The following is a 27,253-nucleotide window of genomic DNA, read 5'->3' as shown; positions in this document are numbered from 1 at the left end:
AAAAAAGTAGTCGGGCGTGATGGCAGGTGCCTGTAATCCCAGCTACTCGGGAAGCTGAGGCAGGAGAATCACTTGAACCCGGGAGGTGGAGGTTGCGGTGAGCCGAGATCGTGCTATTGCAGTCCAGCCTGAGCAACAAGAGCGAAATTCCATCTCAAAAAAAAAAAAGTATCTACTGGCAAAGAAATGATGGAGTGTTTGAGCCAACACCTATTTGAGTACATGCCACTGGAACATTCTTTAAATGAACTGAATTCACTATGAGGTGGTGCCCACTTAGACCCTATGAAGGCTATGAAGTTCCAGAAGGACCTTGCTGGGGGCCTGGAGCCTCGGAGGGTGGTGGTTCTGGGGTCCCTTGAGTGAGGGGGGGTCCTACATGCAGGGCATTCCTTGCTCCCACTTTGTTCTCACTTTGTTTGGCTTCTCACTTTGTTTTTGTAGATGACATGGCAGAGCTTCTCCTCGGGGAGTCGAAGCTGGAGCAGTACCTGAAGGAACACCCCCTGAGGCAGGGGGCCAGTCCCCGAGGCCCCAAGCCCCAGCTGACTGAGGTCCGCAAGCATCTGACCGCCGCCCTGGACCGAGGGAACCTTAAGGTACCATGGGCCTCTGGGCTGAGGCGACACTTCCTGTGGACAGTGGGGTTGAGAAGGGTGCCCAGGGTTGAGCCGGGTGACGTTTGGAGCTCACCTGCACACCGCCAGGGCTTGTCTTCTTAGAAGCGGGCCAGCTCCCAGTTGGGTGGATGTGCCAATCTCTAGGCTGGCTGACCACTGTGGGGGCTTCTGGGCCAATAGGTTCTCTCTGATGAGAGTCTTCAATGACACGTCATCTGCACAATGCCACTTATCTCTCAGACGCTTGAACTAAAGCTATCCGATATAACCCAGAGCTTAACCTGACATGTTACGCAGTTCTAGAAAAGAGAGAAGTTAATCAGAAGGATGCTCAGCGCACAGCTTCCTGCTCATCAATGTAACAAGCCACTGTGGCCCAGAGCTGTGGGAGGTTCCATACTGGTGCCAGCAGGCCTGGCGTCACGGTTGGGAGGGGGCCAGGAACTTCCCCACGTCTCAGCAAGGACCCTCACCCTTGGGCACAAGGAATCTTAGGTGCTGCCCCCTATCTGTCCATTCTGTTTTCCGGTCTCATTACACCCAGGTTTCCATTCCCTCTCACGTGGCTTTCCTTCCTTTCTTCTTGGACTCCTCATCAGTTCCTTTTGCTTTTCATGGGGGTCATCTCCTCTTCCTGCCCTGCCCTTCTGCCCCCCGGGTGGCTCACACTCCCCTGGCTCTAGATGCTTCCCCTAGTTCAGATGGCTGTCTGTGGCCCGCTCTATCCTGCCTGTCTTCCCCAGGATGTATTTCCCACTGAGGACAGTCTTTGGTGAACTTCTGGAGCTCTGACTTCCGTTTCCTTTTAACTTTGATGACTTCTTTCTCATTTTTCTTCTCTTCCTGTCTCGGAATCCTCTGAGACTCCATTTTTGGTCTTTATTCTTGTTTGTGTGTGCACGCTTCCCCCCGGGAAGCCATGCTTTCTTTGGCTTTACATTTCATATCTGTACTGCAAACTCCAGCCTGCTCCCGACTTGCTGTGTGACCCCGGGGAGGTTACTCGCCTCTCTGCAGCTCAGTTTCTTTAGGTTTGAAGGGGGTGGGCTCTTAAAGTGGTGAGCTTGGACCTTCCCGGCTCCTGCATGTTCTAAGCCTGTGAGCTTTCAATTTGAGCTGTTCCTCCTCTTGGTCATCTGGCCACCTCCTTGGCCCTGCTGCAATGGAGGGCCTGGGCAACCTTTGAGTAAGTTAGTATTGGTGTTGGTCAGTTGTGCAGCAACAGGCTTCTGGAAACCCTGATAGAGAGCTGCTTTCAAAATTGTCTCTGTGTATGTTGTATGCACGGGACACAGCTCCAGGCCGCTAGGAGGTGGCTGGAGAGCGTCATCTCAACACAGGGATCTTGCCCCAGGCCCCTAGCGGGTGGCCGGAGAGGTCAGCTCAGCATAGGGATCCTAGGTACTTAAAGACTCCCTGCTGCATTTGGGCTTCAAAAACCAGGTCTTCTCTTTCCCCATTCAGTTTCTCTGTAAGGGCCATGCCACACTTTGGTGTGTGGCAGATCACTTGAGGCCAGGAGTTCAATACCAGCCTGGCCAACATGGCGAAACCCCATCTCCATCTCATCCATCTCATATGTTTTTTTTTTTTTTTTTCGAGATGGAGTCTGGCTCTGTCACCCAGGCTGGAGTGCAGTGGCGTGATCTTCACTCACTGCAAGCTCTGCCTCCCGCGCTCATGCCATTCTCCTGCCTCAGCCTCCTGAGTAGCTGAGACTACAGGCGCCCGCCACCACGCCCGGCTAATTTTTTGTATTTTTAGTAGAGACAGGGTTTCACCGTCTTAGCCAGGATGGTCTCAATCTCCTCACCTCGTGATCCACCCACCTCAGCCTCCCAAAGTGCTGGGATTACAGGCGTGAGCCACCGCGCCTGGCCTCATCTCATATGTTCTTAACCGATGACATGATGACACAGGTGGACACAGGGGTAGGTCTTGATCTGGGGACACAGTTGGTAGGTCTTGATCAGCAGGAGAGAGTGAAGGGACAGCAGGCACATGGGCCACAGCTCACAGTGATGGCCAGCCAGACTCAAGTGTCCTGCTGGGAGGTGTGAGGGGAGAGATCTGGCTCGTTTCTTTCCCCCGTCTACCTGCCCCCCAACTTCATCTTGAAAAATTCACTTTTCATTTCACCAGGTTCTGATAGGTTTTGCTTTCCATCCTCTACAATGCAGTGTGGTAGTAAGCCCATTGAATTTATTTTATTATTTATTTATTTATTTATTTTGAGACAGAGTGTTGTTCTGTCATCCAGACACCATCTTGGCTCACTGCAACCTCCACCTCCCAGGTTCAAGCAATTCTTACGCCTCAGCCTCCTGAGTAGCTGTGACTACAGCCGCATGCCACCACACCTGGCTAATTTTTGTATTTTTAATAGAGACGTGGTTTTACCATGTTGGCCAGGCTGGTCTCGAACTGCTGACCTCAGGTGATCTGCCTGCGTCGGCCTCCAAAAGTGCTGGGATTACAGGCCTGAGCCACTGCACCCAGCTGTTGAATTTAATTCAAGTTAAAATGCTTGAGTCTGAGTCCAGTTCTGGATTTATAAGCTGTGTGATCTTGGGACGTTACTTAACCTCTCTGAGCTTCATGTTTCTCAGCTGCAGGCCTACTTAACCCAGGATTGTTTTGAGGCTCAAATGGAGAAATTGTTTCAAAGCTGTATAGCACTAGATACACATCGTTTCTTGCTATGTTATTAGTTCTACCTAGAGAATTTTTTTCTCCCATTGCTCTTTTTCACCTGCCTCCATCTTATAAAGAATGTTCCAAAGCCGTACATCTTTTGCATGGGTGTGCTGTCCTACTCGCACTGACTAATGTGAAACTTTCTCTTTCCTTGAGCTTAAGTCCAGCTTGTCTTAAGTGAATTGAGGCTGGGAAGACCAGAGCCAGCCAGGCATGTAGTGGGATGGAAAGAGTCCTGGACTAGGAGTCAGGACATCTGGCTTGTGATTCAAGGCAAGAAAATGATCCTTATTGTGAGCAAGGTGGCCCCTGACACTGTGTTGGGGTTGTTCTCCCACTGCCCAGGCAGCCGAGGCGCCCTGGCCAAGCTGTTTCCTGTGCTTGGGTGGAGACTGGACTCGCTCAGGGAGGGTCTCCCAGTGTGTCCAAGCTGTGCCTCTAGGCTTGCAATTTTCTTCAAGCGTTTTCTCCACCTGGCTCTCTAGTTTGCTTTTGTTAACCTTTTTTTTTCCCCTTTTGGTAAAATATACATAACATACAACCTAACATTATAGCTCTTTGTAAGTGTACAGTGTAGTGGCGTTAAGTATATTACCATTGTCACTCAGCCGTCACCACCCTCTATCTCCAGGACTCTTTGCATCTTCCCAGAGCGAACCTCTTGTGATGTGTCCATTAATGCTAACTCCTCATTCCCCCTCCTCTTTCAATTCGCCTTTAATCCAACGGTTCTTAGAGGCTAGAAGCTTGGGGAAGGAGGGTAGACTTCCCAGAATGTCCTAGGAAATGTTTTCAAAATACCCAAGCCTGGCCTGTCCCCCACCTGGGTGGAGAACCCCTGTGGTGGATGCTTTTTTTGAGACAGAGTCTTGCTCTGTCATCCAGGCTGGAGTGCAATGGTGTGATCTCGGCTCACTGCAACCTCCGCCTCCTGGGTTCAAGTGATTCTTGTGCCTTAGCCTCCTGAGTAGCTGGGATTACAGGTGTGCACCACCATGCCCCACTAATTTTTGTATTTTTAGTAGAGATGGGGTTTCACCATGTTGGCCAGGCTGGTCACGAACTTCTGGCGTCAAGTGATCTGCCTGCCTCGGCCTCCCAAAGTGCTGGGATTATAGGTGTGAGCCACCGCACTCGGCCTGGATGCTTTTTTTCTCTTTTCTGAGTCTGCTTTGATTTCTCTGTCTCCAGATGTAATTCTAATTCCTCTGGTGCCTCTCCCTTGGGCCACCCATAAACACTTTTGCTCCCATCAGTCCTGCTTGCCCACTGCACCATCCTTTCCAATGCTGCCTGATGTCCCTCGCTCTCCCAAGAAATGCCTGGAAGCCGACCATGCTGGCTGAGATAGCTGCTGTAACACGCTGTACCTGGCTACCTGGCCGTGTTGTCCACTCATCAAAGCTCTAGGTTACAGTATAAATAGTGCGGTTTCATGGTGTGCTTCTGTAAGCAAAAACCTCAGCTTTGAACCGCTTGGGCTCTGAGGAGAAGGTCTGGCCACAGAAGATAAATCTGTTTCCTTATATAGGTGGCAGGGTGGCCTGTTCTTTCCCTAGGTGCCGGAGGACAGGTCAGGGAGGAAGGCAATGATGAGGCTTTGGGGAGAGGGGGACTGGCCAGGCCAGCCTTGCTGACTGGGAGGAAGGGGGGCCCACAGAGAACTTCCAGCCCTTAGCCTCTAGGGAGGGTACCAGGTCACCTCAGTTTAGAAACTTCAATGGCTCAGTGAGAAACTTCGCCCTGGAAAGCAAGCAAGTCCTGATCTTCGCATCCATTTGGGAAGGCTCTCCTTGGTTATTTGGGTTACAGGGTTGTGGTGCATCTCCAGTGCCATGGCCAGACCCCCCAGGATGTCTGGCCGCTTCCTTTTCTGAGACAGGTGCTTGTATGTTTAACTTATGAAGCATTCCTTCCTTCCCAGCCGGCCCAGCCCAGCCACAGGCCTGATGAAGGGAGCCGCAGGGTTTTGTTTTGGTTTGGTTTTTGCAACAGCTTTATTGAAGTGTGATTCACATACCATACAACTCACCCATTCAGAGTGTCCACTTCAGTGATTTTTAGTATATTCATGAAGTTGTGCAACCATCACCACAATGAATTCTAGAACATTTTCATCACCTCCCAAAGAAACCCCATTATCACCAGCAGCCACCTCCCATTCCTAGCCAAGACTAATCTGTTTTCTAACTCTAGACTTGACTATCCTGGACATTTCTTACACGTGGAAGCATACAACATGTGGCCTTTTGTGATGGATTTTTCACTTGGCATCATGTTTTTAGGGTTCGTCTATGTTGTAGCATAACAGTACTTCATTCTTTACTACAACTGAGCAATATTCCATTTTATGGCTAGCCCACATTTTGGTGGACATTTGGGTTGTTTCCACTGTTTGGCTATTGTGGATAACACTGCTCAGAACATTCACGTCCAAGCTCTTGTGCGGGGAGCTGTGGGGTTTTACGGCAGCAGCTGGCCAGACTCTGAGGGAGCATCATGCCTGATATTGTAGGAAAATGCTTTTCTTTCTCTCCTTTTGCTTCTAGTCAGAATTCCTACAAGAATCCAATCTGATCATGGCCAAGTTGAATTATGTGGAAGGTGATTATAAAGAAGCTCTGAACATTTACGCCCGGGTGGGCCTGGACGATCTGCCGCTGACAGCTGCCCCGCCCTACAGGCTGCGGGTGATCGCAGAAGCCTACGCTACCAAAGGTGAGGCCCGTGCCTTCTAACACAGTGTCCCGTGACCTGGAGCCAGCAGCGCTTCTTCGGAGCCGCCTATTTGACCCCTGGCCCTTGGCTGGTGATGAACCTGGCAGTTCCCAGCAAGGCTGCTGGGGCCGCCCTGCAGCACGTGCTGGGTCATGCTAAGCCCAGCAGGGGTTTGTCCCTCCAAGCCAGTGGCCATCAGCTGTCACTGAAGGGGATGAAGGAAAAACATTTCAGCAAAGTTTCTTTCCTTTCTTTCTTTCTTTCTTTCTTTCTTTCTTTCTTTCTTTCTTTCTTTCTTTCTTTCTTTCTTTCTCTTTCTTTCCTTCTCTCTCTCTCTCTTTCTTTCTTTCTTTCTCTGTTTCTTTCTCTCTTTCTTTTTTTTTGAGATGGAGTTTTGCTCTTGTTGCCCAGGCTGGAGTGCAATGGTGTGATCTTGGCCAACCGCAACCTCCGCCTCCCAGGTTTAAGTGATTCTCCTGCCTCAACCTCCCGAGTAGCTGGGATTACAGGCATGCGCCACCACACCCAGCTAATTTTGTATTTTTAGTAGAGAGGGGGTTTCTCCATGTTGGTCAGGCTGGTCTCGAACTCCTGACATCAGGTGATCCGCCCACCTCAGCCTCCCAAAGTGCTGGGATTACAGGCATGAGCCACCACGCCCAGCTTCAGCAAAGTTTCTTGATAAGTAGTATGCAACTTCAGCAGGGGCCTTTCTTGGTAATTAAAATCCTGCACAGCATGTAGGGATTCATATCATATGGTCAGTTGGCCACATGGCTGATGATGTTTTTATTCATTAATGCCACCTCTGGGTTAATTAAGGCTAATCAGTTGACACACAGCATCACTAGCAATCAGTCCTCTCTTAGTTAACTGTGTACCTATTCAGGGACAAGAAGAACGTGTAAATATCTCACTGCCATGAAGCAGTTTGCACTCTAGTGTGAGATAATGCCATCTCATGGGAAGAAAAAGTCTGGAAGCACAGGACACACAGATGATCGGACCGTTCCAAGCTGCTGCTTCCTCAATCTGTAATGGGCATAATCACACCCACTTCATGGGGCTATTAGGAGGATTAAGTCAAATAATGTATGTAAAGCATTTATTGTGGTACCTGGCACATTCTAAATGCTGCATAAATTATATTTTAAAATCTCGACCAGGTGCGGTAGCTCACGCCTGTAATCCCAGCACTTTGGAGGCCAAGGTGGGCAGATCACCAGAGGTCAGGAGTTCGAGACCAGCCTGGCCAACATGGTGAAACCCTGTCTCTACTAAAAGTACAAAAATTAGCCGGGTGTGGTGGCAGGTGCCTGTAATCCCAGCTACTCAGGAAGCTGAGGCAGGAGAATTGCTGGAAACCCGGGAGGCAGAGGTTGCAGTGAGCTGAGATCGCGCCATTGCACTCCAGCCTGTGCGACAAGAGCGAGACTCCATCTCAAAAAAATTAAAAAAATAAAAAATAAAATCTCAACCCCAAACATGGCAGCAAATAGTAAAAGCTAGGGATGGGTAATACGGAGAGGTCACTTCAGGCCAGCAGGGCCAGGAAGGCTTCCTAGAGGAAGAGGGACACTTTGAATGGGACTTCTTAAGGCCATGGCAAGAAGTGGACTATCTGGAGTGGCTCCTGTCCTTCTGGCCATCTGCTGTTCAAACCATGTACCGTGACTGACTGTGGCTGGCAGAGGCCAGGGCCCTGGGTGGCGCGTCCCTCCAGCACAGTCATGAGCTGGCCATTGAGTGCTGCCAGCACTTTCTGGCTGAGATGAGGGGGCTACAGGTGGTCCAGCCTGTCTGACTTAGTTGTCTTATGCAGTGTTGAACAAAGACCCAGCCCAGGGCACACTTGTTAAGAGCTTTGTGATGGGGATGATATATTCACCCAGTTCCCTGGGGACCCTTGAGTATTGCCAGGCTCCTCTAATTAATCTTCTAAACGTCCCCATGGGCTAGGAAAAAATGCCCTTGCTCTCGACAGGGCACTCTGGCAGTTTAATGGACACGCCCCTTTGAGGCTGCCTCTGGGGTCCTGACAGCATTTGGCTTTGTTTGCATCTGTCTGAGCTATGGGGAGTGCTGGGGTCTGTGCCACACAGCCACGCTCTTCTCTCCCTGGTGTTCACCCAGCTACCTCACATGCCTCAGCAGCTGTGTGTGTGTGTGTGTGGCCAGCAACAGCATTCTGGAAGGACAGCAAAGCATCATCTGGCAATTTCCACCTGCCCAACTGCCCTGGGGCTGGTGAGTTGTACCAGGAGTTGGCTTCCTATTTGGGGGTGGGATGTGGCTTTGGGGCCTGCCCAGTACCCAGAGCCCACGTCCTAGGATTGGTTCTGAGATAGTTTAATGGAGGCAGGCTGTCTACAGGTGGCACTGCCAGCTCAGTCTTTTGGCTGCCATGAAAGGTGGGCAAGGAGGACAGGCAACTTGGGCCCTGAGCCTGGCCCTGGGTGATATGTGGTCACCCTGCCCATGAGGTTGTGGCATTGGCTCTTGGGACACCTGCTGGCTCACGGGAGACCTGGCTCTGGCTAGTTTCTGACTTCTGTGAGTGCAGGTAGAGTCACATGTATACCGGGAGAGGGAAGGGTCACTTCTGCCTAGAGGAAGTGGCCAGCAGCCTGGGGGCTCCAGGCCCTGGAGAGCCTGGTGGGCCAGGTGAGAGACAGTGTAGAGGGACGGTTATGAGCACCGGCCCTGACCATCTGCCTGGGTCCTACTCAGTGTGTCACATGCTGGCTCTGGGGCCTTGTGCAAGTTCCTTAGCCTCTCTCTGCCCCTGTTTCCCCGCCCATCAAGCTCTCATTGGCTTGTCACGAGGACTGCATGAGATAGCACACATAAAATGCTTCTACAGTGCTGACACATAGTGAGCGCAACATAAATGTCAGCTGAAGCTGAGTGTTGGGTGGGCCCTGAGGGACTAGAAGTGACTTGTACTAACAGGGCAATTGCGGGCCCAATTCATGGAGATTCCCAGAGACAGGCCTGCTCTCTGAGGAGTTCAAGAGGCCCTCAGTCCTAGCTCTGTGTAGGAATATTCTTGGCTCTTCTTTCTTCACCAGGGTCCCTCAGGATTTTTAAGGGGAGGTTGCTGTCAGGGGGTTCTCTGAATGTTGGTCCCTCCCCTAGGCTATGTGCACACTGCTCTAGGCAGCGCAATTGACCTGCACACTTTCTTTGTCACCTCAACTTTTCCCTGGTGACCTGAGGTCTGAGTTGGCCAGGGTTTTCAGATAGAGTCCCTTCCCCTGGCCAGCCAATGTTAGCCTTTGCTGATTGGGAATCGGAAGCCTGCATGATTCAGCTCCCAGAACCTCCTATGGGCCAGCACTATGTTAGGGGATTTCCTGTCTCTTTAACTCTCCAAACCCCAAATTTACAGAAGAGAGAAATGAGAGGAGGTGAGGTTATGCAGAAGCGTAGCAGTGGCCACGGTGTACTGAGAGATTCCTGCATGCCAGGTGTGATGCCCTTTATCCCAGTATCTCATTCACTCTTTAAAAAAAAAAACAAAAAACAAAAAATGGAGTCTCGCTCTATTGCCCAGGCTGGAGTGCAATGGCACAATCTCGGCCCACTGCAACCTCCGCTTCCCAGGTTCAAGTGATTCTCCTGCCTCAGCCTCACAAGTAGTTGGGATTACAGGTGTGCACTATCACACCTGGCTAATTTTTGTATTTTTTTTTAGTAGAGACAGGGTTTCACCATGTTGGCCAGGCTGGTCTCGAACTCCTGATCTCAGGTGATCCATCCACCTCGGCCTCCCAAAGTATTGGGATTAAAGGCATGAGCCACCGTGCCCAGCCTTCATTCAGTCTTTGCCACCACCTATGAGGTAAACACCATTATTCTTTCCATTTTACAGAAAAGAAACCTGGGGCACAGGGAGGTTAGGTAAACCTGCCCACGGTCCTACAGCTAGGAAGTGGTTGAGCCAGGACTTGACCTCAGAGACTGGCTCTAGGGCCCTTGTTCTCTCCTCTGAGTGGCAGAATGGGGTCTCAGTCTGACGCCCGTGTTCCTAATTGCTCTCTTCTACTGGCACATGGACTGGAACTCACTTGGGCCGGGTAAGGTTTCTTCAGGGAGAAAACATTCAGGTCACTCGAGAATACCCTAGATTTGTACTCCTGCCCTTGGTTCCTCTACCTTAATGCCTCACCTTTGCCGGGTTTCCTCCTGTAAGTTCTGTCCTTCCAGCTCATATTGCTGTCTTCTCTGAAGCCCCCTGGGAAGAGTCAATGATATTTGATGTTGTTGTAGCACAGTACATTAGAATTATGTAAGAAATGACTGGAGTTGTACGCATGCTCACTTAAGGCGTCCTTCCCTTGTCAATCTAGCATTCCTAGAAGAAGGTCATCTACCAGTTACACTCCGCCATTTTGCCCCTTAGTGCGCATGCTTGAGCCCCTCGCCCAACTCCTGAGAACTAGTTGGGAAGCTGCTGATCACCAATTTCGAGTTTCTTCTATCTGCTGGGAGGCTGCTTTTTCCTGATGCAGGCTGCTACCAATTATTATTTTAGAGAAACAGTTAACAACTGCCTGACCGTCACCTGATGGTCACCTGACATTCCTGGCGTGTGTGTGTGTGTGTGTGTGTGTGTGTCACGGGGAGCCCTCTCCTGCCCTGCTCATGCCTGACTAACTGCCTACTATAACAGGGCTACTTGGCTTCCTCAGCATTTTCTGTGGCCTTCTTTTCTGCATACACAGAGGAAAGTAAGCACCTATCTCTGCTTTATAAACAGAAACATAATTAATAAAAGAGACAAAATGAACAGTTCCCTTTTTAGTAAAATAAAATTTTTAAACCGGAAATTTTAAAATTTAAAATTTTTAAACCGGAAATTTTAAAATTTAAAATTTTTAAACCGGAAATTTTAAAATTTAAAATTTTTAAACCGGAAATTTTAAAATTTAAAATTTTTAAACCGGAAATTTTAAAATTTAAAATTTTTAAACCGGAAATTTTAAAATTTAAAATTTTTAAACCGGAAATTTTAAAAAATGGGGCCTGGAAACAGCAGGGGAATTAACTTCTTTTCCAGATTGCATGGCACCAAAGCAGAGGACTGGCTCCGAAGAGCAAATGGGGCCAGCACGGTCATCTCCCACCAGCACAGTCATCTCCCATGCAGACATTTTATTTCCCAGTAGGGGAGACTGTGCCAGAGAGGAGAAGGGACTTGCCCTATGTCACACAATCCAGGACCAAGATGTGGGGATGTTTCTTGGCAGGAAATTTTTCCGTCAAGCTGAGTGACCTCTGTGCCCAGGTGGAGGAGGTCGCACCATGTCGGGCGCTTTACAGAGTTCCTTTACCTTCTCCATTCCTCCCTGCTCCTGGGGTGGAAATTGCTCTTCCATGCAGTGGTTAAGGGCATGAAGCTTGGGATCAGGCTGTCCAGGTTTGACCTCTGGCTTTGTCACTTACTAGCTAAAGGGTCTTGGGCAAATTATTTTCACCCCACTGGGTCTGTTTTCTCATCTGTAAATGGAGATAATAATAATATCTACCTTACAGGGTTGTGCAGGGAATGGGTGAATACATGTAAAGCACTTAGCACAATGCCTGGCAGATCAACAAATGTGTTATTTTTATTCTTATGTATCCCTTGGGTTTGACCACAAATGATTGGCCTCTTCAGACGCCCCAGGTAACAACATCTGGTTATGGGGAGAGGGGAGAGGCCGGCTTTTTTCCATGAATACATTGGTGCCTTAGTGGATCTGCTTTGTCAGGCAGAGGGTTTGGCCATCAGGAAGTGGGACCTGGGATCCCTACATTTACGGGGAGAATTTTTTTTTTTTTTTGAGACAGAATTTCACTCTTGTTGCCCAGGCTGGAGTGCAGTGGCGCAATCTCGGCTCACTGTAACTTCTGCCTCCCGCGTTCAAGTGATTCTCCTGCCTCAGCCTCCCAAGCAGCTGGGATTACAGGTGCGTGCAACCACACCTGGCTAATTGTTTTTATATTCTTAGTAGAGACAGGGTTTCACCATGTTGGCTAGGCTGGTCTCAAACTCTTAACCTCAGATGATCCACCCGCCTCGGCCTCCCAAAGTGCTGGGATTACAGGTGTGAGCCACCGCGCCCAGCCTAGCGGGGGACTCTTTAGGGGAAGATCACATGAAGATCAGAGGCCTGGAGTGTGGCTTAGGGAAGGGAAAGTTGTTGCTGATGTTGGAGGATGGGGAGTACCTAGAAGTCAGGGGCAGCTGGAGAAGCTACCCACATCATCCCTTCTGCCCAGCCCCAGCCAGATGCTTGGCAGGCAGATGGAGTGAGCAGGTGTGCTCTGTTCACAGAGGGGGTGGAGGGGGCAGTGCAAATCCAAGTCAGCCTCGACAACTCCATCCCACAGGGCTTTCTGAGGGCAGGGCCTAAGCTCCTGCCTTAGGCATATGCAGAGGGGTAAACGGTGTATGCAGCACTGACCGCCCAAGCCATGCTGCAGATCCATTTTCTAGTTTCTGCCAAAATCTGTGCATTAGGGCCTTTTCAGCTGTAGGTGAAAGAAAACCCAGTTTAAACTGATTTCAGTGGCAGCTGGCTTCAGGGCTCAAAGACATGGATTCTTCCTCTCTGTTTCCCCTCCCCTCTTGTTGCTTTCCATCTCAGGCCCCAGGTGAGCGGAGCGGCTACAGACTGTCATTGTCCTGGGTGTGATCCTCAGACATCTTGGTCGGGTTCTTGTTGTGTCTTATTGGCCCCAACTGGATCACATTCTCATCCTTGATCCAGTGACCATGGTGAAGAGGGGCTGGTCCCATTAGGGGGATCAGAGGTAGGGCAGTGTCCAGTGTCCATGACAGATGTCCACAGCAGTGGCTCCTCTGAATAGAAGCCTTTCATCATATAGGTCCAGGGCTCTTTATTTTTTTCTTTGAGGTGGCCCCTGCAGGGAAGAAGAGAAGGGAAAATCGGGGAGCAGCCAGGTGACTGCTCTGTGAGAGGGTCACTGTGGACTAGAGGTGACCTTGGGACCAGACCGTGTGAGGCCGATCAACACTGAAGGAATGGGGCTTTTTGGGGGAAGAGCAGCCTCCAGGGGTGGAGGAGCAGGCCTTACCTGTGTGGAGGGCTCTTGGAGGAAGAAAGACTCGGTCTGTTTTGGCCTCAGGGACAGGACCAGAGCCAGGCACTGGAAACTGCATGAAGTTCAGTGTTAGTCCCATTTACAGAAGTCAATTTCTAACCTCACAGCTGCCAGAGAGCTCAGCTGCATGGAGAGGCAGGGGTTCCCTGTGCCTGAGCATTTATTGAGCGCTGATGGAGAGTCTGGCATGGTGCGTGGTGATTTACCTGCGTGATTGTGCTTATCCTGAGAACAATCCCGGACCCTAGTATTATCATTCCCTGCGGAGGGGTTAAGAGGCTGCTTTTCAGAGTTGAGATGGGATTCAAAGCAAGGCCTGTGGACTCCAGCATCCATACTCTTTCCACTTTACTGAGCTGCCTGTCAGTGGGAGCGTAATCACTCATTGTGAGTGAGGATATGGTTGATGCGATTCTGGTGTGAGATAACCTGCTTAACCTTGATTGTGTTCTGTGATTTGTGAGTGATTTAAGTCTGACTTTTCTTATCTGCAAAACAGAGCTAATAATACTTTCACAAGAGTACTGAGAAGACTAAATAAGACAAAATGGGAAGATGCTTTGAATTTATAAATCCAAGGTCAGTGGAAGGGGATTTGAATAGTCAGATCTCATGGACAGCTGAGGCTGGGAGCAGCAGGTGGCTGTGATGGCCTTGCCCCTCCTGTCCCTGAAGGCCCTGCCTGCCACGCTCCTTAGCTGAGCTAGCCAGCAATACTTCTAGCTGTCCCTAGTATTGATCTCTTGTTTCATCCCCCACAATTTTATTTTATTGTTCTTTTAAGAAATTTATTATTTATTTACTTTTTTGAAACAGGGTCACGCTCCGTTGCCACGCTGGTGTGATCTCGGCTCACTGCAACCTCTGCCTCCCAGGCTCAAGCGATCTTCCCACCTCAGCTGGGACTGCAGGCATGCACCATCCTGCCTAGCTAATTTTTGGTATTTTTTCTAGAGATGAGGTTTTGCCATGTTGCCCAGGCTGGTCCCGAACTCCTGAACTCAACAGATCCTCCTGCCTTGGCCTCCCAAAGTGCTGGGATTACAGGCATGAGCCACTGCACCCGGCTTTATTGTTCTTAATATAGACAAAATACATGTGTTTTATATAAAATTCAGAAATGATGAATAATCAAAAGAACATAAAGATATCCATTACCCATCTATTCAAGGCAGTTGCTGTTAACACTACAGTGCATTTCCTTCCAGATCTTCTCTACACCTCCTGTATGTGTGAATTTTTTTTATATAAAAGTGGGATTATACCACATATACTGCTTTGTGACCTGCTTTTTCTACTTCACTATAGATCGTAAACACTTTCCATGACAGTATATAACTTTCTGCAACATTTAAGCAGCTGTATAACATTTCATAGTATGGATGAAGTATAATCTATTTAACTAAAGCCTCTATTTTTGGACATGTAGGTTGTTTTCAGCTTTTCACTGTTATACACGAGGCTGTGATGAGTACCCTGTCAGCCTGGTCTCTGTGCCTGTTCTTAATGATTTCCCTAGGAGAGGTTTCCTGAAATGGAGTTTCTGGGTTGAAGGGAGGTATTTCCAGATTGCCCTGCAGAACGGCGGTACCTGTATGCTTTCCTTCCTGTAGTGTGAGGAACCAGCCTCCTCCCATTCCAGCCAACACTGAATGCAATCCCTTCGATTTAAAAATGAGCATTTATTCTTTAGCTGTGTATTGAGTGTAGGCTGTTTGGAAAATAAAGAAATATATATATATATTTCTTTATTTATAATATATATTATAAATATATACACAAATTATATATATAATTATATATTTATATAAAATTTATATATAAATATATTTATATAAATATATATATATTTATATATAAATTTATATATATAAATATATATTTATATATATAAATTTTATATAAATAAATATATATTTATATATATAAATTTTATATATAAATATATATTTATATAAAATTTATATATATAAATTTTATATATATAAAATAAAGAAATATATACATATATGTATATACTTAATATTTATTTTTAAATATTTATAAATAAAATCAGGTACCATACTGTTACTTGAGCTGGTTAACCACTGTTACACACACACACGTGCACACACACACATTATATGTATTTACTATTTTTATATACAATTGAGATTATGCTTTATATACTATTTTATATTCTTTTTTCATTCTGTGTGTGTGTGTGTGTGTACAATTATTTTTCCACATCATTAAATATTTTTGAAAACTTAGTTTGTAAAGGCTGCACGGTGGTGTGCCTTATGGATTTTTTTCTTTTTTTGAGACGGGGTCTTGCTTTGTTGCCCAGGTTGGAGTGCAGTGGCGCAATCTCAGCTCACTGCAACCTCCATCCCCTGCACCAGGCTCAAGAGATCCTCCTGCCTCAGCCCCCACAAGTAGCTGAGGCTACAGGCATGTGCCACCACACCTGGTTAATTTTTGTATTTTTTGTAGAGATGGGGTTTGGACATGTTGCCCAGGCTGGTCTTGAACTCCTGGGCTTAAGCGAGCCTCCCACCTTGACCTCTGAAAGTGCTGGGATTACAGACGTGAGCCACGGTGCCGGGCCTATGAATATTTTTGTAATAGCTGCCCATGAAACATCTAGGTCATTTCAGTTTTTATATTATAAATATACTCTATTGCTTTTCTCCCCAGTTTATTTTATTTTGGTAAAACACGTATAACAACATTTCCCATCTTCATTATTTTTAAGTGCACAGTTCAGTGAGATTAAATGTATTCTTCACATTGCTGTGCAACCGTCACCACCATCCGTCTCCAGAACTCTTTCCCTTTTAAAAACTCATGAAACAATAACTCCCCATTCCCCTCCCACCCCCAGCCACTGGCAGACACCATTCTACTTTCTGTCTGTCTGATTTTGCCTACTCTAAGTAGCTCATAGAAGTGGAGTCATGTGGTATTTGCCTTTTTGTGATTGGCTTACGTTTCACTTAACATAATGTCCTCAAGGTTCATCCATGTTGTAACATGTGTCAGTATTTTCTTTCGTCTGCATGCAAAATAATACTCTATTGTGTGCACGTACCACGTTTTGACTCAATTTGTGACCTAACACATGGTCTGTCCTGGAAAATGTCCCATGCATACTTGAGAAGAAAATTGGGTAGAGTGACTGTTTATGTCTCTTAGGTCTAGTTGGTTTATTGTGTTTTAAGTCCTCTATGTCCTTACTTCTGTCTGGTTGTTCTTTTTTTTTTTTTTTTTTTTGAGATGGAGTTTCACTCTTGTTGCCCAGGCTGGAGTGCAATGGCGTGATCTCGGCTCACCGCAACCTCTGCCTCCTGGGTTCAAGCGATTCTCCTGCCTCAGCCTCCCAAGTTGGGATTACAGGCATGCGCCACCACGCCCAGCTAATTTTGTATTTTTAGTAGAGACGGGGTTTCTCCATGTTGGTCATGCTGGTCTTGAACTCCCGACCTCAGGTGATCTGCCCGCCTCAGCCTCCTAAAGTGCTGGGATTACAGGCGTGAGCCACCGCGCCTGGCCTGGTTGTTCTATTCATTCTTAAGAGAGGGTTATTGAAGTTTCCAACTGCTATTATAGAATTCTCTGTTTCTCCCTTCAATTCAATGTGTGAATTTTTTGCTTCATGTATTTTGATGGTCTGTAATTACATGTGTAAATGTTTATAATTGTTGTATCTTCTTACTGTATTGACTCTTTATTAATATATAACATCCTTCTTTGTCTCTTATTTGTTTACTTATTTTCAGAGATGGAGTCTCATTCTGTCGCCCAGGCTGGATTGCAGTGGTGCTATCATAGCTCACTGTAACTTTGAACTGCTGGGCTCAAGAGATCTCCTGCTTCAGCCTCCCGAGTAGCTGGAACTACAGATGTGTACCATCATACCCCTACTAATTTTTTTATTTTTTGTAGAGATGGGGTCTCACTATGTTGCCCAGGATGGTCTCAAACTCCTCGTATCAAATGACTCTCCTGCCTCAGCCTCCTGGATAGCTGAGATTACAGAAGCATGCCACCACACTCAACGCCTTTTTTAATTTAAAGTCTATTTTGTTGGATATCAGTATAGCCATCCCTGCTCTCTTGGTTACTATTTGCATGAATATCTTTTTGTTTGTTTGTTTTGAGACAGAGTCTCGCTGTGTCATCCAGGCTGCAGCACAGTGGTGTGATTACAGCTCACTGCAGCCTCAACCTCCTGAGTTCAAGTGATCCTCTTGCCTCCGCCTCCCAAGTAGCTGGGACTAAAGGCTCATGCCACCATGTCTGGCTAATTTTTAAATTTTATTTTGTAGAGATGAAGTCTTACTGTGTTGCTCAGGCTGGTCTTGAATTCCTGGGCTTAAGCAATCCTCCCACCTCAGCCTCCCTGAGTGCTAGGATCTGAAATGTGAGCCACTTTGTCCAGTCGGAATATCTTTTTCCATTCTTTCACTTTCAACTTGTTTATGTCTGTGGATCTAGAGTTTCTTGTAGACGGCATATAGTTGGATCATGTTTTTTAAATCCATTCTGTCAATCTCCATCTTTTGATTGGAGAGTTTAATCCATTTCCATTTAAAGTAGGTACTGATAAGGGACTTACTTCTGTAATTTGCTATATTTTCTACATGCCTTATAGCTTTTTTGTCCCTTGCTTTCTGCATTATTGTCTTCTTTTGTTAGTTGATTTTTTTTGTAGCGAAATATTTAAATTTCTCATTTCCTTTTGTGTATATTTGCTAGCTATTTTCTTTGTGGTTACCATGAAGATTCCATTTGATATCTTAAAGTTTAACACTCTAACTTAAATGTATACCAGCTTGACTAACATACAAAGACTCCATTCCTGTAAAGCTCTATCCCCACCCCTTTCTGTTACCGATGTCACAAAATTATATCTTTACCCATTGTATACCCCAAAACATAAGCTAATAATTCTTTTAAGTGCATTGTCTCTTAAATTATATAGGAAACAAAGCATGGAATTACAAGCCAAAGTTATAATAATACTAGTTTTTGAGTAATAATTTAAAAAATATATTAGTCTCTTAAGTCATGCAGATAATAAAAAGTGGAGTTACAAACTATTGTTACAATAATACTAGTTTTATAATTGCTAATGTATTCACTTTTATTGAGATCCTTAGTTCTTTATATAGCTTAGAGTTATTGCTTAGTGTCCTTTCATTTCACCTTGCGTGGCTTCTGTGAGCATTTCTTGCAGGGCAGTTCTAGTGGTAAAAAAACTCCTCAGCTTTTGTGTTTACTTGGGAATTTCTTAATTTATCTCTCACTTTTGAAGGATAGCTTTGGCAGATATGGGATTCTTGGTTGATATGGTTTGCTCTGTGTCCCCATTCAGATCTCATTTTAAATTGTAGTACCCATGTGTTGAGGGAGGGATCTGTATTCCCCATGTATCAAGGGAGGGAGGTGATTTGTTCATGGGTACGGTTTTCCCCATGCTGTTCTCCTGAAAGTGAGTGAGTTATCATGTGATCTGATGGTTTGTAAGTGTTTGGAAGTTTCTCCTTCACTCTCTGTCTCTCTCTGTCTCCCACTGCCTTGTAAAGAAGGTGGCTGCATCCCCTTACAGCATGATTGTAAGTCTCCTGAGGCCTCCCCAGCTATGTGGAACTGTGAGTCAATTAATCCTCTTTCCTTTATAAATTACACAGGCTCAAGGAAGTTCTTTATAGCAGTGTGAAAATGGACTAATACATTGGTTAAGAGTCTGTTTCTTTCAGCACTTTGAATATATCAGCCTATTGCAATCTGGCCTCTTATGTTTCTGATGAGAAATCTGCTGATAATTTTATTGAGGATCCCTTGTATGTGACAAGTTGCTTCTTGTTGCTTTTAAGATTCTCCCTTTGTCCTTCAAAAGTTTTACTATAATGTGCCTTGGTATGGGTCTTTCTCAGTTCCTTTTATTTGGAGTTTGTTAAGCTTCTTGGATGTTTATATTCTGGAGCTGAAAAAGTACAATAAATGATAATTGTACTTTTCACTTAATATCTTTCACCAAATTTCAAAAGTTTTCAGTCACTATTTCTTCAAATATCCTCTCTGCTCCTTTCTCTCCCTCTTTTCCTTCTATAATTCCCACAATACATATGTTAGTTCTCTTGATGGTGTTCCACATGTTTCTTAGGCTCTGTTCACTTTTCTTCAATCTTTTTTTCTGTTTGTTCTTCAGTGTCTTAGTTATTTTTGTGCTGCTGTCATATAACACAAGAAACTGGGTAGCTTATAAAGAAAAGAATTTATTTCTCACATTCCTGGAGGCTAGGAAGGCCAATATGAAGGTTCTAGCATCTGGCAAGGGTCTTCTTGCCTTATCTTCCCATGGTGGAAGGTGAGAGGGTGAGAGAAAGAAGGAAAAGGGGGCTGGACTTCCTCTCTTATAATGAATCTACTCCCAAGATAATGGCATTAATCACTCACTCTGTCTTCATGGTATGGTCACCTCTCATTAGGCCCTACCTCCCAACACTGTTGCAATGGGGATTAAGTCTTGAATACATCCTTTTAATGGGACACATTCAAACCATAGCACTTATTCTCAATAATTTCTATTGTCCTGTCTTCAAGGTTACTGCCTGCTCAAGTTTGCCTTTGAAGCCCTCTAGTGAATTTTTCATTTCACTTATTGTACTTTTTCAGCTCTAGAATTTCACTTCTATTTTTTATTGAGACACGGTCTTGCTCTGTCACCCAGGATTGAACGCTGTGGCACTATCACAGCTCACTGTAACCTTGAGCTCCTGGGCTCAAGCGATGCTCCTGCCTCAGCCTCCCAAAGTGCTGCAGTTACAGGTGTGAGCTACTGCACCCAGCCCAGAATTTCTTTTCTTTCTTTCTTTCTTTTTTTTTTTTTTTGGTATATAAACTATTTATTAACAGACAAGGCCTACAGACTTATTTCTTCTTGGACACACCCACAGTGCGGCCATGGCGGCCAGTGGTCTTGGTGTGCTGACTTTGGACATGAAGGCCCCAGGAGTGGCGCAGCCCTCTATGGGCCCTAATCTTCTTCAGTCGCTCCAGGTCTTCATGGAGCTTGTTGTCCAGACCATTGGCTAGGACCTGGCTATATTTTCCATCCTTTACATCCTTCTGTGTGTTCAAGAACCAGTCTGGGATCTTGTACTGGCATGGATTCTGCATAATGGTGATCACACGTTCCACCTCATCCTCAGTGAGTTCTCCCGCCCTCTTGGTGCAGTCAATGTCTGCTTTCCTCAGCACCACATGAACATATCTTTGGCCCACACCCTTAATGGCAGGGATGGTAAAGGCTGTTTTCCACTGCCCATTGATGATGGTGTTGAGTACTCACAAAATATGCTGGAACTTTTCAGGGATCACTAGAGACATGGCGGCAGTACAAGAGTGGCATGTAGGCCTCCTGTCCAGAATTTCTTATTGGCTTCTTTTTAGGTTTTCTATGTCCTTTTTGACATTTCAATTTTGTTCATACATCATTTTCTTGACTTTCACCACATCTTCCTTTAGTCTCTTGAGCATCTTTAAAATGGGTGTTTCTTTGTCTGGTAGATCTGCCATCAGGTCTTTTTCAAGGACAGTTTCAGTTGATATATACTTTTCCTCTGAATAGGCTGCTCTTTCCATTTTTGTGTGTGTGCCTTCTGATTTTTTTTTGATGTTGTTGAAAAATAGACATTTGAATGTAATAATGTGGTAACTCTGGAAATAGGATTCTCCCCATTCTCAGGGTTTGCTGTTTTTGTTTATTTAAAAAAAAAAAAACACGTTGTAGGCTGTCTTTGTGCCAAGGATCAGCCTGGGGTATATACTTGAGGTCTTCTTAGGTCTTCTCTGAGTCTGTGCCTTTCCATGGGCCTGCATGGTCAACCATCTAATTTTCCCCATGTACGTAGTTGCCTTTGAGTGCTCTAGTCTTGAATGTCTGGCCCTCGAAAGGGAGAAAGAGAAAAATGAGGCTGGGGGAAAGGGCACTGGCCCTTTAAATCCTCTGGATGTCACTTCTGTTGGTGTATGTGGGGTGGCTTGCAATAATGAAGGGAGGTGCAGCAACAATGGCTACTGCCTCTTTTCTGCACCCCTGTGATCAGAAGCAGCAGTCAGTGATCAGAACACAGATACCCAATATTTGGAGGACAGGGTGCTCTTTGCCCACCCTAGCTCCTGCAAGCTTTATATTTGCTTCTCTAGGAACGTGTTCACAGCTTCTACTATGCTAAAAGCTGAAATTAACTGCAATTTACCATCAAGCTTTCCCCTGGAAATTGTAAGCCTTCAAGAGACCCTGGAGTTCCAAAATAGTTATATTGAACAGATTGTGCCAGTACAATAGTTGTCTATGTGGGAAGATAGATTCCTGGTGCTTCATAGTCCACCATCTTCCCGGAATTCTGTTTATAGCTTTTTAAATAACAGATTTATTGATATATAACTCATATACCATACAATTCAACCCTTTAAAGTGTACAATTCAGTGGGTTTTAGTATATTCAGAGTTGTGCAACCATCACCACAATCAATTTCAGAAAATTTTTATTACTCCAAAAAAGAAACCTTTACCCATTAGCAGTCACTTCCCATTTCCTGAACCCCCACCCCAACTCTATAGCCCTAGTCAACCACTCATCTATACCCCGTCTCTATAGATTTGCCTAGTCTAGAAATTTTGTATAAATGAAATCATGCACTTGACTTTTTGTATCTGGCTTCTTTTCATTTAGCATAATGTTTTAAAGGTCCTTATATGTTGCTGCATGTGTCATTTCTTTTTGTGGCTGAATATTACATTGTATGGATATACCATTTTGCATATTTTGTTAATCCATTCATCAGTTGGTGGACAGCAGGTTATTTCTATTATTTGACTATTATTAATAATGCTGCTATGAACATTTGTGTACAGGTTTTTTGGTGAACATAATCCCATCCAAAACATTTTGGGTTTTCATTTATCTTGGATGTATACTTAGGGGTGGGATTATTGGATTACATGGTAACTCTGAGTGTAAGTTTTTGAGGAACTGCATGCTGTTTTCCAAAGCAGCTCACCTGCATGAAGGTTCTAATTTCTTCACATCCTCATCAACACTTGTTGTTATCTGTCTTTTTGATTATAGCCATCCTAGAGTGTATGGAATGGTATCTCATTGTGGTTTTTATTTGCATTTCCCTAATGATAAGTGGTATTAAGCAATTTTTCATGGGCTTATTGGCCATTTATATATCTTCTTTGGAGAAATATCTATTCAGATTCTTTGCCCATTTTTAATTGGGTTATTTGTCTTTCCATTATTGAGTTGTAGTAGTTCTTTATATATCCTAAACATAATTTCTTTTACAGATATATGGTTTGTAAATATTTTCTACAATTTTGTGGGTTGTCTTTCACTTTCTAAGTGATGTCCTTTGAAATGCAAACATTTTTCATTTTGATTAAGTCCAGTTCATTTTTTTTCTTTTATTATTTTTGTTGTTTGGTTTTGTATCCAAGAAACCATTGCCTAGTCAAGTTTATGAAGATTTACTCTTGTGATTTCTTCTATGAGTTTTATAGTTTTTACTCTTAAATTTAGGTGTCTGATCCATTTTGAGTTAATTTTTGTATATTTTTGTGAGGTCAGCATCCAACTTCATTCTTTTTGTATGTGGATCTTCAGTTGTTTCAGCCCAATTTTTTGAAAATACTGTTCTTTCTCCATTGAATTGTCTTGGCATCCTTGTTGAAAATTAGTTGAGCATATATGTAAGTGTTTATTTCTGGACTCTCTGTTCTATACCACTGGTCTGTATGTCTGTGCTTATGCCAGTACCACACTGTCTTTATTACTGTAGCTTTGTAGTAAGTTTTGAGTTTGGGGAGTATGTTTTCTAACTTTGTTCTTCTTTTACAAGATTTTTTTGGCTTACATTTCATATAAATTTTAGGGTCAGGTTGTAAATTAGTGTAAGAAATAATTCTTGATAGGGATTGTGTTGAATCTGTAGATTGATTTGGGAAGTATTGCTGTCTTAACAATATCAGGTCTTCCAATCCATGAACATGGGATATCTTCTTTAATTTCTTTCAAAAATGTTTTGTAGATTTTTTTGGCATTCAAGTCTTACATTCCTTTTGTTAAATTTATTCTAAGTGTTCTTTTTTATGTTATTATAAGTGAAACTATTTTTTAAATTTCAGATTGCTCATTACTAAGGTATAGAAATACAGCTCATTTTTGTTTATTAATCTTGTATCCTTTAACCCTGCTGAGCTCATTTATTAGCTATTATATTGTTTTTGTGGATTCTTTAGGGCTTTAAAATATGTAAGATCATGGCATTTGCAAATAAAGATAATTTTACATTTTCCTTTCCAATCTGGATGACTTTGTTGCTTTGTATTGCCTAATTGTACTGGATAGTATCTCCAGTACAATGTTGATTAGAAATGACCAGAGTGGACATCCTTATTTTAGGGGGAAAGCTTTCAGTTTTTCACCACTAAGATGTTAGCAGTGGCGTTTTCATAGATAGCCTTTATCAACTTGAAGAAGCTCGTTTCTATTTTTAGTTTGTTGAGTGTTTTTATCATTATAGGGTGTTAGACACTGTCTAATTTTTTTATTGTTCGTGTAATCTTTGTGCTTTATTTTTTAAATATCGCATTTTACATTGAATGATTTTCATATATTAAACCAACCTTGCATTCCTGAATTAAATCCCATTTGGTCATGGTATATGATTTTTTAATGCATTGCTAGGTTCCATATGCTAATATTTTGTAGGGGATTTTAATACTTATATTCATAATAGATATTGGTGGTATTCTTGTGATGCCTTTGGTTTTGGTGTCAATGTTATGCTGGTGTCATAGGATGAGTTGTGAAGTGTTCCCTCCTTTTCTGCTTTTTGGAGGAGTTTGTGAAGAATTGGTGGTAGTTCTTTAAGTATTTGGTACAGTTCACCAGGAAGCCATCTGAGCCTGGGCTTTTCTTTGTAGACATTGTTTGATTGCTAATTCAATCTCTAGCTACCCTGTTGTTTTAATAGATTTTAATAGCCTTTACTTGCTCTCTCTGTTCTTTTGTATGGTATGTTTTCATTGGAGCCCTTAGCCTCTTGATCATGGCAAACAGCCCTGATCCAAAAGTAGTTATCTTTAGTTATTTCCCAGTTTCAGGGGTGATGGCTTTGAGGAGTAGTCTCTATTCTGTTCTACAGCAATACTTTGAATAGGAGCCCATCTCATATTATAGAGCAAACCTGATACATGTCATAGTCAAGGGAAGCAATACTTCCTATATTTGCAATTGATTGACAAAATCAGCCTGGTGGATAAGTCCTATTTTTTTCTGCCAGGAAACTGCCAGCCCCTGACAAGTTTTAAGCAGGAGGAATGACTTAATTAAGTTTTTAAGCAAGAAAGATCTTTCTGGCACAGAGTGGAGAATAGATTAGAAAGAATTAAAGATTCTAGCGAAGGAGACTGGTTAAGGGGGTTAGTTGGATTTGGGCCCTTTCTCTGTTCTGTATTTCAGTGGGCTGAATTCTGCAGGCTTTTTCCCAGGTGCCCAAGTCAGTGGTTTCTGCCTGGGTTTGGTCAAGCAGAGGCACTGGTAGGAAATTGGAAGAGACAGATAAGCCAGGGTATTTCTCTCTGCCTCAGGCAGCACCTTTGCCAGCAATGGTGTCTCTTCAGTTGTCCTAGCTCCTGTCAGATGAAACCTTTCCCTGTAGTTTTAGTGCCCATTAGGGAGCTTCCTCTGGGTTTTGGCTCTCTATGGCCCCAGCTTCTGGGCTCTTAACTCTGCCTCCTCCCCATGTTCTTTCCAGTCCTAGGGATGTTAGTGGCTTCCTGCTATTTCAGAATTCTGGGGTACAAAACCATCCTGTTTGGCCTCTTATCTCTTTCATCTCCTATGCAGACAATTCCATACATTCAATTCCCTTTATTTGAAAGAACTAGAATGTTTTCATTATCCTAACTGTATCCTGACAGATATCAGAGGTATTGCAAAAGCCTAGATTCCAAGTACAAAGGGCTGAACCAAGGCAGGGGCAGGCAAGTGAGAATCCAGAGTCATTTGAAAGAGAAGCAGTAGGCCAGAGAGATAGGCTGTGTGTGTTGGGAGTTGGTGTGGGAAGGTGGTTGAGGGAGGAATCCAGATGACAGTGAAATTTTTAGCTTAGCTCACTGGGCAGGTAATGATGTTGTCAAACCAAGTGAAGACTGCAGGAGTGTAATCGCCCATTGCATTCTTCCTGCCCACTGCACAGACAAAACCAACTCACTGAGACCAGGGCATTGCAATAAAGAGTTTAATTGACATGAGGCTAGCTGTGCCACATGGGTGATGGAGTTATTAATCAAATCAATCTCTGAAAATACGGAGGCTAGAGTTTTTCAAGGATAGTGTGGCAGGCAAGGGAATGGGTGCTGCTGATTTGTTGGGGATGCAATCATAGGGGTGTGGAAAATGGTCTTCATGTGCTGAGTCCGCTTCTGGGTGGGGCCACAAGGCATGGCCCTGTGGTGGATCTGGTGGGGGTGATGGTTGTCAGAAATGTGAAAACCTGAAGAGATACCTCAAAAGGCCAATCTTAGGTTCTACAGTAGTGATGTTATCTGCAGGAGTAATTGGGGAAGTTGCAAATCTTGTGACCTTTGGAACAATGGCTGGTAATCACTTATGCCTTAGCAGAATTCAGGCTTCTCTCATCCTCCTAACCTGGTGGTCCTTCATTAGCTTGACAGAGGCAGTTGAGTTTTGGGGAAGTGCTATTATCATTTAAACTATAAACTAAATATCTCCTAAAGTTAGCTTGACCTAAGCCCAGGAATACCATAGTTTGGGGGTTAATGGCAAGATAGGGGTTGGTTAGATCAGATTTCTTTCACTGTCATAATTTTCTCACTGTTACAATTTTTGCAAAGGCGATTTCAGGAGAAGGAGCCCATTTTCCTTGGAGGGTAGAGGGAAGATACTGGATTGGTTGAACATGGTGGAATCTCTTTGTCCACAAGAGGGTGCTATCCTGGGGAAACATTGGAATTCTTGGCTAGTGCTCAGCATATAGGTTTCCAGGCTATTGGCTTGTTGGTCAGGATTCAGGAATAGGTCTGCCTATAGGTGCAGGACTTGGTTAAAACCCAGGAGTGGCTGAAGCTCATTTGGAGGGCATGGCTAGAGGCTGGGCCCTGCAAGGCCCCAGCAAGTAACAAGACAGCTCCACCTATAAGCACAATGCCCCCCAGGGCTCTGGGCTAGTGAAGGGGTGGAGGGATGCCGATGACACAGAGCTTTCCCCTGGGGTTTACAATGCCTGAAATACATGAGCATTTGGACATTTGTGCCGGATTTACATTCTCAGTTAAGGTGATGTTAAAATGTGGTGAAGAGTGTAAATAGTGGCCTGAGTGTCAGGACAAGTCAGTGTGAGGTTTAAATGTATCATGTTGAGATAATCAGGAGCTAATTATCTCGAAAAAAGAGTCATCCTCTCCCTTATTGCTTGAATCTCGAGTTCAAGTCCTCCTGCTAACCCTGGCAGGTCTAGGTATGGCATGCACCTCTGCAGACTGTGGAGGATATGTCCTAGTCTTGGCAGGCTGGCTGTGTGTCCTGCTGTGTCCCACTCATCCTCTGCTCCAGGCTGCCTGCCTCCTTGCCCACCTGCCCTCACCCCTGCCAGGCCAACCCCCCACCTCTGTTTATCTTCTCCATCCATCTGGGAGTCATCTCTTCCCTGTGCTGAGTCCACCCTTGGTGACACCCGTTGTTGCATACAGACCTCTCCAGCCCCGTTTGTCCACACCAATCTCTCCATCCTCTGATTCCACCTCTATTTATAGCTAGTACCATCTAATTTGGCATTCAGATTTTAATTATTTCACACCTGCCATTTGCCTCTCTCAAACTAGACTGTATAATTAATTAACTCATTAAATCAGCAAATATGTGAGTGCTTATTCTGGGTTGGGTGTTGAGGCTGTGTCATATCTAAGCTGCCTGCTTTATCTCCCTGCATGTGCGCCAGGGACAACAGTGCCTGCTGCACAGGGGTGCCTGTGACGGGGCCATTCTTTAACATTTTGCCCTGGCATCCAGGGGCACACTATT

At 44.7% G+C, this 27,253-nt stretch overlaps 1 protein-coding gene and 1 pseudogene across 7 annotated transcripts in view; one reads left to right on the top strand and one right to left on the bottom strand.

Moving 5' to 3' along the window:
* The window catches only part of TTC7B (tetratricopeptide repeat domain 7B), a 275,379-nt gene that overhangs the window by 29,610 nt on the left and 218,516 nt on the right, over positions 1 to 27,253 (top strand). For 6 of the 7 annotated variants that reach the window (XM_055097944.2, XM_034938007.2, XM_034938006.3 and 3 more), the window contains exons 2-3: positions 445 to 599; positions 5,867 to 6,035. In XM_055097944.2, coding sequence (XP_054953919.1) covers positions 445 to 599; positions 5,867 to 6,035 — 324 coding nt within the window. Of the gene's footprint in view, positions 1 to 444; positions 600 to 5,866; positions 6,036 to 27,253 lie in introns of those variants that run through there. The other variant, XM_034938008.1, reaches the window with a different exon arrangement.
* LOC100969291 (small ribosomal subunit protein uS13-like) lies at positions 19,918 to 20,525 on the bottom strand (annotated as a pseudogene).

The sequence above is a fragment of the Pan paniscus genome, chromosome 15, assembly GCF_029289425.2.
Source record: "Pan paniscus chromosome 15, NHGRI_mPanPan1-v2.0_pri, whole genome shotgun sequence".
Lineage (NCBI taxonomy): Eukaryota > Metazoa > Chordata > Mammalia > Primates > Hominidae > Pan > Pan paniscus.
The sequence above is the reverse complement of the archived record's forward strand: the minus strand, read 5'-3'. Positions and strand labels throughout refer to the sequence as shown.